General features: G+C 42.6%; 1 protein-coding gene across 2 annotated transcripts in view; it reads left to right on the top strand.

The window, feature by feature from the left end:
• The window catches only part of PIK3AP1 (phosphoinositide-3-kinase adaptor protein 1), a 114,609-nt gene extending 105,479 nt beyond the window's left edge, over window positions 1-9,130 (top strand). For both annotated transcript variants that reach the window (XM_021699859.1, XM_021699858.1), the window contains exon 17: window positions 5,734-9,130. In XM_021699859.1, the coding sequence (XP_021555534.1) occupies window positions 5,734-5,791 (58 nt within the window). In that variant the 3' untranslated portion in view covers window positions 5,792-9,130. The remainder of the gene's footprint in view (window positions 1-5,733) is intronic.
• The last annotated feature ends 3,058 nt before the right edge of the window (window positions 9,131-12,188 follow it).

Genomic DNA, 12,188 nt, shown 5'->3' with positions numbered 1-12,188 from the left:
AGTGCAATAAGGAAGCTTTTCTTCTGGTTTTCTGGAAAGAGAAGCTGACTGTGCGCTAGGTGTCTGTCCACTTCTCCCTTTGCTGTTCACCCCCCTTAGCGTGTGCTCCCAGTAACATTCACGTACTGACACTTGTTACACAGAGCCCCGCAATCGCAAGCTGTGTCACGTTCACCGGCGTGTTTCCTTGGTGTAGACTAGAGGTCACATAGTAGAATGTTACTCCTGGAAGGACCCGTAGCGATAATCTGGTCCATTCCCCTGAATTGGCATAATGTGCTGTTGCTTGAAAATTATATAGTTGGTAATTGGGGAGGGGTGTTTATGGAGAACTATAGCAATAAATGCTAATCTGTATTGAGTGTGTACTATCTACTAGGTATTATGTTCAACACACTGAATGCATTATCTTAATTCCTTCCACAACTCTTATAGATATTTAGGATTATCCCATTTTGCAGATATACACACTGGGTCTTGGACTAGATCAAGACTTGTTCTGTGTGGCAAACCCGGGTGTGCCTGACTGGAGGCTCTAGTGTCTTAGTCATTTTGTGACACCTGTTCAAGAAGGTCAGGGTGTCAATAGGAGGAGATCCAAGACCTAAGACCTCTTATTCCTAAAGATTGTAGAGTTTGGAGGCAGTTAACTAATTGCACCAAGATGAAAATAGTGGTTAGTTTGAAACTATAGCTGCAAGACTCTGTGGGCTTTTGTTAATGGGAGAGGAAAAGAGAACAACCAGGAAAACAGGTTCCAGAAACTAAAGGATAGAAATTGGGATACATATAAATATGTAAACAGAGATGGCTGATAAACTTTTGGGGGAGTCTGGAAGCATGTTGTGATAAAAATGGGAGCAAAAAAGAGGAAAACACTTTTACTAAAGAAATAGTGTTTGCAAAGAAATCTGTAATTGATAGAACTTGGCATTTGGGTTCCTTTTTGGTGTGAAGAAAGATTAGCAAATATGCAATTGTTTTGTAAGTATGTATGCAATTCGCATAATAAGATGAGGAGATGTTTGAAAAAATAATAAAGCCAATAAATGGCTTCCATGCTTGACCCGCTGACAGACAGGAGGGGAGGCTCACCTTGGGGGTCTCCTCTCCCCTTCCAGATCTGGGAATCAGTAACTGTTCTTTGGCCATGTCTCCTGAGTGCCTCTGCTCTCAAACAGCACTGGGGGTGCAGTGCTTGTCGCCCCCTCCCAGTCCTGGTCACTTCTCTGCTCACTCCACATGCTGTCCCCAGAACTTGAGCTGCCAGTGAGGACTCCAAGCTTCCACGTCTACCTCAGCCCTCTGTTTCCTACTCTCTGCTGGCAACCTCGACCCAGATGCCCCACAGGTATCTCAAACACAGCCCGTGCAAAACTGAATTAATCCCACCTGCCATTCTCTGCCTCAAACTCTTCTTCTGGTGAGTTCCCAGCCTGCGTTAATGGCACGGTTCTCTCACTTCCCCAAGCACCAACCCAGGAGTCATCCTCCAACCCTGCCTCCCTGGCAGCTCCCACAGAGCGTGTCTCCAGGCTCTGTCCGTTCTGCTGCCCTTTCAGCTCTCAGATCCACCCCCTCTCCATCTGCCTGTGCCGATGTTCATCCTCTGTAGACCCACACTTACCTCCCTCCTCCACGTTACTGCCAGAGTGCGCTTTCTAGATCAGAAATTGCTGATGATGTCACTTCCTGGCATAAAAGCCTTCACATTTAATGCTGTAGTTTTTAGCATTAAAAACTGTCTAGCCTCAAGTCCCACCTTCTCCTGTATTCACTGATGCTCCACCCCTGCATTCCCAGTGAGCTGTGCCATTTAGAACTGTGTCTTTGCCTGGAATGCTGTCTCCCTACTCCTTTCCAACCTCTGCTTAGAAAATTCTTGCACATCCTTTAGGATTCAGGCTAGTCATTACCTCCTCTATGAAGCCTTCCCTAATATTCCTATGCAGAATGAGCCTTCTTATGGTTCTCCAAATACCTCTATTATAATTCATTCCACGTTATGGCCCTTGTTTATGTATCTGTTTCCTCAAGTGGATGGTGAGCCTTGAAAGAATAGAAACTGTTTTTGACTAAAACATTTTTCCTACTGTCCCCAGCCCCAGTGCTTAGCACAGTAACTGGAACACAGTAGGAACTTAATAAATATTTATCGTGTAAGGGAATTACTGGATGGACGAGAGATTGGTACTGTTTGTGTTAGACTACCCATCTCTTGAAGAGTTAGCCATCAGGTCATCTGCCACAGGGCAGGTGGGTCATAGATTAGTGGAAAGAGGCTTCACACTCCCACCTTTAAGTTCTTAATGTATTTCAAAGTCAGGGAAGGCAGATGGTGACAAGAACAGGAGCAGATGCATTATACCTCTGAACAGCATGTCCCTTGCAGGGCATTAGTCCTTAGAGAGTGGGCAGCTAACAATATCACACTCTTCATAGGTGAGGTCCTGCCAGTTGACCAAAAAAACCAAAACCAGACAAACAAAACCCCAAAAACAAAACCCCAAATCTTACTGAGCCATTGCTACTTTGCTTTTTAAGCATATTTTGCCATTCACTAGTGATTTGTCAGTCACTAACAATTTGTGCACTCCCCTTTAAGGCAAAGCCAGGGTCCTGTGTAATCAGAACACTCTTCTGGAGGCCTCCTGCAGTGCCAGAGGTTAATACTTTAGATGCAGACTTGTGAAGAGGTCTGTGGAGTCCCTTCCTAGGAGGGGCTGGAGTGGTCAGGGAGTGAGGGTACTTGGGACAGAAGCTATTTACTAATAGGGAAGTTTAAAAATATTTTCAACAATGTTATGATCATACAAAAGCATACCAGCTAAATAACAGTCCTGCTTTGAAAGAACATTAACCAACATCAAGATTGCTGGGTTCTTGAACCAAACTCGTCAGCCGCAAGATCTTACTCTCAACAGGGAGGAGAAAACAGCCAGTTCTTAGGTACCTCTGGGCACTTGTGTTTCCAACTCCAGCTCCCCAGTGTCCTGCAGAGGCTGTCTCCCCACAGACCAGCCCTTGATTCTGATGTAATACGCTTTACTTCCATGGTTCTGGTATGTCTAGAATCACAAATCCATTTCCCTGAGATAGGACTTCCAATTCTAGGTTGGGATTGTTCATCAGAATAAAATACAGAAATAAGTTGCTTGTAGGCCTACCCCAGCTGCAGAATGGAACAGCAGAGAGAGAGGAAAAGGGGCCAGCAGGGCATCATGACTGTCTTTATGGTGGACGATAAATTTTAAGGCTCATGGAGCATCCATGGGGAAAAGACTAAGAACAGATCTTTATTCATAATAATAAAATTATTAGCTTTACTTCTTGAGTGCCTACTCTAAGGCACAACTGTGCTACCTACTTTCAGTTGTCATCTCCAAGCCTCACGCAACACTCTGATGTACATATCTGTAGGTACTTCTGTTGGGCTGATGAGAAATATGTTCAGAGAAATTGGAACTTGTCCTTCAGCTGTGTGCGTAGTTGCCTTTGCTATATGTTCCCGTAGGTTCTGAACTTCCTCTATCAAAATAGTGCAGTTTACCGATTGTTCCTATTGTCTGTTTTATCCATTACTTTCTTAGCACTGTGAGGGCAGGATCCATGTCCATTGAACTTGCTGCTATATCCCATGCTCAGGAGTAGACACATAGTAGATAAATGTTTTTTGAGAGGGAGGGAGGGAGGGAAGGTAAGAAGGAAGGAAAGAAGCAAGCAAGCAAACAAGCAGTCCAGGAAGCCAAGAAGCCTAAGCTTACTCAGGTGATGAGTGGTATTACCTGACTTTCCTTCAGCCTTCTCCTGTAAGCCCTGGTTCATAGGGCAGGTTGGGAATGCAGAAGGAGACGGTCCATTTGTTTTTTCTGGATAAAGAGGCAACTACACAAAACCACCTACTTCCAGAGGCCACAGCAGGGCCTCCTGAGGATGTTTGTGGCAGTTCTTTTCTATTCCTGCTTCCCTGCCTTGTTCCTGAGACAGCCCCTCTTTCTTCAACTCTTTTGTCATTTCCTTGACCTACGTAAAACTTGCATACAAGAGACATTTAGTAAATATTTAATCATTGGTTCATTCAATCCTCAACTATGCACCTCCAGGATAGCACAGTTCAATTACAGCACCTGACAAAGCTCTCTTTCTTGACTTATTGACTTGCTTCCAAGAGAATCAAATATTGGTTTTACGCACACATGTGGAAACACCAGCCACAATTGTTGAACCTCTCTGTAAATAGACTCACCCAGGTCTATCTGGAATGGCATTTAGGACTGTTTAAAAGCCATCCAGAATAACATGGAGGGGGGCTTCTAGGAAAGTAAATGTGGAGTTGGGATAACACACTTAGTGGTCCCATGAGGAAGTAGTTGTGAGAAGCAGACTTTAGAAATTCTTAATTCTTCTCTCAAGGGACCCTCTCCTACAGTATGTCTCCTGCCTGGCTGCATATTTGAATCACTGGTGTTTTAAAATATAGGCTTTATTATTATTATTATTTTAAAGATTTTATTTATCTGAGAGAGAGAGATCGAGATCATGAGCAGTGGGGAGGGGTAGAGGGAGAAGCAGACTCCCTGCTGAGCAGGGAACCGGATGCAGGAATCAGTCCCAGAGTCCTGGGATCATGATCTGAGCCAAAGGTAGATGCTTAACCAACTGAGCCCAAGGCTTTATTATTATTTAGGTATGGTAAGATAAACAGATCAGGAGACAACTGTTCTTGAGAAGATAGTTTGTTGTACTCATACATCCCAAGAGGAGGGGGCATATTATGCCATGGGGGCCCGCTGGGGAAGTACCAGGTTTAGTCAGGAGAAAGGCAGTGGAGTTGGGGAACAGGGCCAGAGCTTTTATTGTGGTTTCTGCAGGAGGGTACAAGGAAGGTAGAATAAGCAGATTTATGATTGGCTAGTTTGAGTAATTTCAGTGGGCTCTGGGGCAAAGGTCCCTAGTTGTCTGGCACCTGGCACTCCTGGCCCACGTGTGATTAGGGCAGATGGATAGTGGCCCAAATGCGGGAGCCCATAAAGGAAGTGGCTGGGGTATAGGCTGGGACTGGTTAGTTTGCATATGAAAGGTGTGCTCCGCAGCAAGTTGCTATCTATAAGAATTAGTTTGCCATGGGAGGGACAGTCCCTCCAGGATTAGCAAGCCTCCAGGTATCAATGCATCAGAAAATAAAAGGCAGGGGTGCCTCGGTGGCTCAGTTGGTTAAACATCTGCCTTCGGCTCAGGTCATGATCCCAGGGTCCTGGGATCAAGCCCCACATTGGGCTCCCTGCTCGGTGGAAAGCCTGCTTCTCCTTCTCCCTCTGCCTACTGCTCTGCCTACTTGTGCTCTCTCTATCTCTGTCAAGTAAATAAATAAAATCTTAAAAAATAAATAAGTAAAAAAATAAATAAATAAAAGACGTGGTTAATATAACTTGCTGGGGGAGGGACACTTAAAAAAATTGTGATGCTTGAGCCTTATTGTCTCGAGGTTATGAAGGAATGGGTCTCGGAGAGAGCCTGGGAATTGGCATTTTTTAAAGGTCCACTGGTGACGCTAATGTGCAGCTAAGGTCGTGATGGCACGGCCAGCAGATATGCCACTCAGCGGTCCATATGGTCTCATCGATTACGGAACATGTTCTTTGCATAGCTTACCAAGTTTCCAACAAACCATGGATGCCCAAGAACTAGTTAATCAAATTCATTTAAAAATTGTTCCTTTATCTTTTATTTCAGGCCTCCTCCCAGGGAGACCTTCCACCCCCCTCCACCTGTTCCACCCAGAGGGCGCTGACTCCACCTCCTAAAACCTGCCTACATCCGGACTTCGAGACTTATAATTTCAGCCTGTTAATGATGTCTTCATGTTGAGTTTTATGGCAGGACTACTGACTTAAGACCTCCTCTCATGGCTGATGTTGTTGTGGCCCTGCTGGTTTGGGCTTTCCTTGAAGAAGATATTCTTAAGGCATGAAGAAGTGAAAAACTGAGCATTTTATTCACCATCACCAAGTATATTGATCCATAGCCTTGTTTGCCAGAAGGATAAAGACTTAATTGGAATACTTACCTCAAATTTGGCATGTCAGAAGCCTGAGAAGATTGATTAGAAATGTACTTTTACAAGTGATTTTACTGAAATGCACTTATATTAGGCCTTACTTATTTGCTAATCCAGACTAACTTCTAGAAGTGGTTATGATTTAAGACTTACAGTATACGGGTAAGGAGATATGTTCTGATTTTTAAGGTTCTTCAACTTTTCTATAGATTCTGGAGGGTGTCTAAACGCCAGGCCTGGTCACAATAGAACAAACTGAAAAAGACTTTAGAGATGGATTAGTCCTAACTCCTTTTATATGGAAGGCAAATCTGAGGTTCCACAGAAACTCAGAGTATACAATTGGTTAGAAGAAGAGATGTGTTTAGAGGCTGGGTCTCTTAATTTCAGGTCACCACACTTTCAATCTCTAGATAGCCAATCGCTCTCCCTCAAGAAATGCCCACATGTAGAAATTTGGTCACTAACTGACTATTGACCTTCCAGAAATGTCCTTCCAGATCTCCCAGGCATGGGACTATCAAGTATTTTTTTCAATTTGGGCATTTATAATTCAGTATGCTTTCAAAACAGTATTGTTGCCAAGGAACATCTGTAAATGGTTGGGAACCAGAAGCTTGGGATACCAATGACCACATTTATTGTTCTGCAGCCTTTATAGGTCTTATTAGTTCTGGCCATAAGGAGAGAGAAGGATCCTTGACTCTTTCTCTGCCAAGAGGTCAGAAGAGAAAGGAAGAATGTAAAATAGAAACATTTATCTATTTCCTTATTATTACCACTAGACTTGGGATATCTGTACAAAGAATAGAGAGCCATTAATATGTCATAATTGTCATATGCCACTAATATGTCATTAATTTTGAGTCACTGGCACAGAAATCTGCCTTTAGAGCACAGATCCTTAATTTGATACTTAAACATACGGTAAAGTTAGTATCAGACATATTTCTTTAAAAAATATCAGAAATCTGGTGATTTTTCATGAAATGTATTCTCTATTCCACACAGATACAAGCCACAGTATTACTGATCTATTTAAGTACAGTTTTATTATGTCCTTTTCTAATGATTCAGGTTGGTGGTGTTTTCCAATTTCATTCATCGGTCCAGCAAACAAGGACTCATATTGAAATTAATAGCTTATGGGTCGTGGGTCATTTTTCTGACATAAAATACACTATTGGCCATGGCCATTAAGAGAGTGTTTGTGCAAATCACCTACCGCAATGCCTGGCACATAGTAGCCATTCTGCATGGTTCCTTTACTCTCTTTGTCACTTCTTTGGGAGAAAGAGGGTAATGTGGGATAGAGGGAGAACAAGAAATTATAATGTTGGTATGGTTGTCCTTCCTCTTATTTATACATGATCTCTTAAGCACATTTGATTTTGACAAAAGCTACACTTTTTTTTTAATATTCAGTATCTCTGAGCCCCTTCTTAGAGGCCAAATTTAGATTTTTGTACATTCTCTGATTAATAAGCATTTAGATCAATAACATGGCAAAACTTACTGCCAGCTGTTAGTGTTAGCATCTTTGTATGCACATCACTGTTTGTACAATATTGGCATGTTTGATTACATTTTATTCTTCTGTGAAAGTAAGTGGAAAACATAAAATTGAAAGTGCTGATTAGACACTTGGGTCTGACAAATGTGACACACTTGAGACATGGGTGGAGATGGTCAGGAGTTCATTGCACATCCAAGCTGCTCCATGTTATCAAAGAATGTCTCCAACAATGAAGTGAAATTCTTCATTTTCTGGAAACAGAACTACCCATTATAACATAAATTTATTCAACTTCTGCACACTCAACTTTTATACACATTTTTAGGAATATATTATGTAACAAAACCTTGGATTTCAATACAGTGAGGATCAGAAACTAAATTTGTAAGTAGGTATCCAAAGAGACTGTTAAAAAAGTTCTCTGCTTTGGGAGACAACTCTGCTGCCACCATCCTTCCCCGAGATTTTATGAGCTGGTTCAATAGAAAGGGAAGCTATTAGTCATATTCGTGGTCATTGCCTTTGCTTCTAACTGTACAAGGCACATTGTCCTTTAGTTCCTAGGCCAGTATTCTTCCTTAATCTCATATTCAAACCTGTGAGCAGATAACCCAACGATATAAGCAACAAAGCACGAAGACTGAGAGACTAGAACAAGAGGTTCGTGTTAGAATCAAATAATTTAACTTGACATATTTAATGATGTGAATAATCCCTAATGCTTTGCCATAATTAGGCAAAGTGATAGTATGAAAATTACTTCAGTGAGGAGTTTTACAAGTCAAGCTAAGTACTTAACTCTCCCCTCCATTTTTCTTGCTTTGTTACTAAAAAAGGGAGGTTCTAGCCTGTCCTGTATCACTTCAGTAGTTGGGATTTTTAAATCCCTCTCCCATATGCACCAGGAAATAGGATGGTTTTCTGTGCTCCTCTTTCAAAGAATGAGTGAATTTTTAAGTGATTGCTTCCTAAAGAAAGAACTTAGAACAATTAGAAAGTTTTTTCCCTGCCTAGAACATTCCAGCTAGAACAGAAAAGAGATGTACAAAGTGATGAGTAGCAATGGAAGGACTGCCCCACCCCAGAAGTAAATAACTAGAAAGACAAACATAAAGTAGAAAGAAGAAATAGAATTTCAAAGAAAAGGGTATCTGAAACTAGCCCCTATACAAGGCTTGTCTTGGGCAGCCATAGGCAAGTAGATCTCCTCACCTGCCCACCAGAGTCTTAAAAGTTCATATAGAGAGGCCTTAACTGGGTTCAGTCACATATACCGTCCAGATGGTCTCACCAACACCTTACTCCCTCAAGGTTATGTTCTTGGAGCAGCTCCCACTTTGGAAATAGTGGGCAGAGTATATATTCCAAAGACAGGGAAGGGGGTGAGGATCCTCCGACTGCCAGCATACGGCACGAGGGTCAACTGGCGGTCATGTTCTCTCAATTACCTTCTCTAACAGTACCTGACATTGGAAATCAAAAGATATGTTGTTATTTATAGACCAAGACTTTTGAAGATCATGTTTATTAAGAATGAAAATAAAAGATTGAAATGGTGGGTTTCTGGATCATTTACTGGTCATAAGCCCTTTAACCAACTGAGTCTTACTAGGACTACCATAAACAGGCTGGACAGCGGTTGGAGGAGGGGTGTACCCTTTCACTAGCACGTTTTCTCCCCTCCCTTTTGGTGTCAGGGAATGGGGTCATCAATCTAGATGAAGAAACTGGTGAAACAAGATATATCAATGTTTTTTACTCCTTAGTCTGACAGAACAGCCCTGATCTTTTTTTAAAGATTTTATTTATTTATTTACTTATATTTTTTAAAGATTTAATTATTTATTTGACAGAGAGACAGCGAGAGAGGGAACACAAGCAGGGGGAGTGGGAGAGGGAGAAGCAGGCTTCCCGCCGAGCAGGGAGCTCGATGCGGGGTTCGATGCGGGGCTCGATCCCAGGATCCTGGGATCATGACCTGAGCGGAAGGCAGACGCTTAATGACTGAACCACCCAGGCACTCCAAGATTTTATTTATTTTTGAGAGAGAGATAGAGAGGGAGAGAGAGTGCACGAGCTGGGGGGAAGGGGCAGAGGGAGAAGCAGACTCCCTTCTGAGCAGGGAGCCCGATGCGGGGACTTGATCCCAGGACCCCAGGATCATGACCTGAGCCGAAAGCAGTCGCTTAACCAACTGAGCCACCCAGGTGCCTGGAACAGTCCTGATTTTTTTTTTTTTTAAGATTTTATTTATTTATTTATTTGACAGAGAGAGACACAGCGAGAGAGGGAACACAAGCAGGGGGAGTGGGAGAGGAAGAGGCAGGCTTCCCAAGGAGCAGGGAGCCCGTTGTGGGGCTTGATCCGATCGACCTGAGCGGAAGGCAGACGCTTAACTACTGAGCCACCCAGGCACCCCCAGCCCTGATTTTGATGGTGCTTCCTAGTCCTATTTTTTAGTGTAAAGTCATCAGTTTCCAAAGATATTTGAAGCCACACTCCTTTTCCTCTAGCCGGTATTTAATTCCTATTCCTTCTTTCCATACCTACCGTAATCAGACTTGTATCCCTAGAGCCATTTATCATCATCATTTCCTAGTACCTACCGGAATTCCTGGGACATAGTAGAGCTTGATAAATAGTTGTTGAGTTAATGACCCTATCTGCTCTACCCACCATTAAACTTTTCCAAAAACTCCACCAAAATAGGGTTTCCTCGTTTCTTTTTTTTTTTTTTTTTAAGATTTTATTTATTTGTTGGACAGAGAGAGACAGCGAGAGAGGGAACACAAGCAGGGGGAAGGGGAGAGAGAGAAGCAGGCTTCCTGCTGAGCACGGAGCCCCCTGGGATCAAGACCTGAGCCAAAGGCAGATGCTTAACTTAACGACTGAGCCATCCAGGCGCCCCAGGGTTTCCTCTTTTCTACTTACCCATTGCTCTTACTGCCTCTTGTACATTTGCACAGTTGGTCACATTTTGTGTAGTCCTTTTTTTTTGTACACCGTCCTGCCTATTCTCTGTTATGTGTATAATTTCCTGGTTTTAAGTCTACGCTCCCCAAATGGATGCTTTAAATTTTTCTTGTGTCCTCCCCACCCCCAAGCAATTGCCAACCCAGTGCTCCCCACAACACCAAATGTTTGCTGCCTCAACTCTGTGGAGGCTGGTGATGGATGTTCAAGGAAGAAACTACTCATCCATCTTAATTCAGTACTTACACTGCTTGTTCTTCAATTGCACATCATCACTTGATTCAAAAGCAGTGATTATTCATTCATGGAGCATTTACTGAGCTTTCACTATGAGCAAGTCACTTTGCTAGGTACTCTAGGGGATATACAAAGATGTATAAGACGCCTCCTCTGATTTCTTTAGGAATTACTGGTGTACGATTCATTCAGCAATTAATCATGTACTGCCTTGTGATGTCTCTTAGACTGGCTATAAAGTATTGTGCAAATCCTCTATGCAGTTTGACTATTCACTTATTAATGTCTTCCTTCATTCACTGAGCAAATAGTTTGAATGTCTATGATGTGATGAACGCTATTCCAGCAGCTGGGACAGATACAAAGATGAACAAATGATAGTCCTTGCCATCATAAAAGGTCAGAATGTAGGGGCGCCTAGCTGGCTCAGTCGGTTGAGTGTCTGCCTTCGGCTCAGGTCATGATCCTAGGGTCCTGGGATGGAGCGCCCACATCGGGTTCTCTGCTCAGAGGGGAGCCTGCTTCTCCCTCTCGCTCTTCCGCTCCCCCTGCTTGTACTCTCTCTCTCAGATAATAAAATCTTTTAAAAAACAATAAATACACGTCCCTGAAAACTCTACTGGATTAATAATTGTTGAAGTTTGTTTGTTTGTACTACATTCTGTCCTAAAAAATAGGATTATTTTAAAATAGGACAGAATGTAGTACAGAAGAGGAGATGAAAAGTGGTAACTGTGGCATGACATACTGAATGCTTTTGGAACCCCAAAGAAGGGATGTTCAACTTCCTGTTTCACAGAAGAGGTGATAATTCACTTAGGCCTGGAAGGAGAGTATCTAATAGTTGTCCGCTTATTTGCATTCTAGGCAAAGGCACACAAGTATAAAAAACATGGTATATTTGGGAAATATAGGGATGGAGCCAGGACGAAGAGATTGGTGGGAGGTAAAGCTGGAGTCTGATAAATTGGGGTCTGATCGTGCAGCTGCCTGTTAACAGGGCTGTCCTTTAGCAAGAAACTTTGCCCCCTGATTACATACATAGCACATGGTCATTGTAAAAAACATCCAAATATTTACAGGTATGTACAAAGAAGAAACTTACCTGGTGTTAATGGTTTGCATCATAATCTTTCAGATTGTTTTCTCTGGGTAGACTAATATAGGACCATTTTAAAGGGGATTATATTCCAGGCACCAGGTGGCTCAGTCGGTTAAGCATCTGACTCTTGATTTCGGCTCAGGTAGTGATCTCAGGGTCTTGAGATCAAGTCCTGCATCGGGCTCCATACTCAGCATGGAGTCTGCTTCAGATTCTCTCTCTTTCCCTCTGCCCCTCCCCCTGCTCATGTTTTCTCTCTCTCTCTCTCAAAATAAGTAAATAAAAATCTTAAAAAAAATAAA

Source organism: Neomonachus schauinslandi, chromosome 6 (assembly GCF_002201575.2).
Source record: "Neomonachus schauinslandi chromosome 6, ASM220157v2, whole genome shotgun sequence".
In the NCBI taxonomy this organism is placed as follows: domain Eukaryota; kingdom Metazoa; phylum Chordata; class Mammalia; order Carnivora; family Phocidae; genus Neomonachus; species Neomonachus schauinslandi.
The sequence above is the reverse complement of the archived record's forward strand: the minus strand, read 5'-3'. Positions and strand labels throughout refer to the sequence as shown.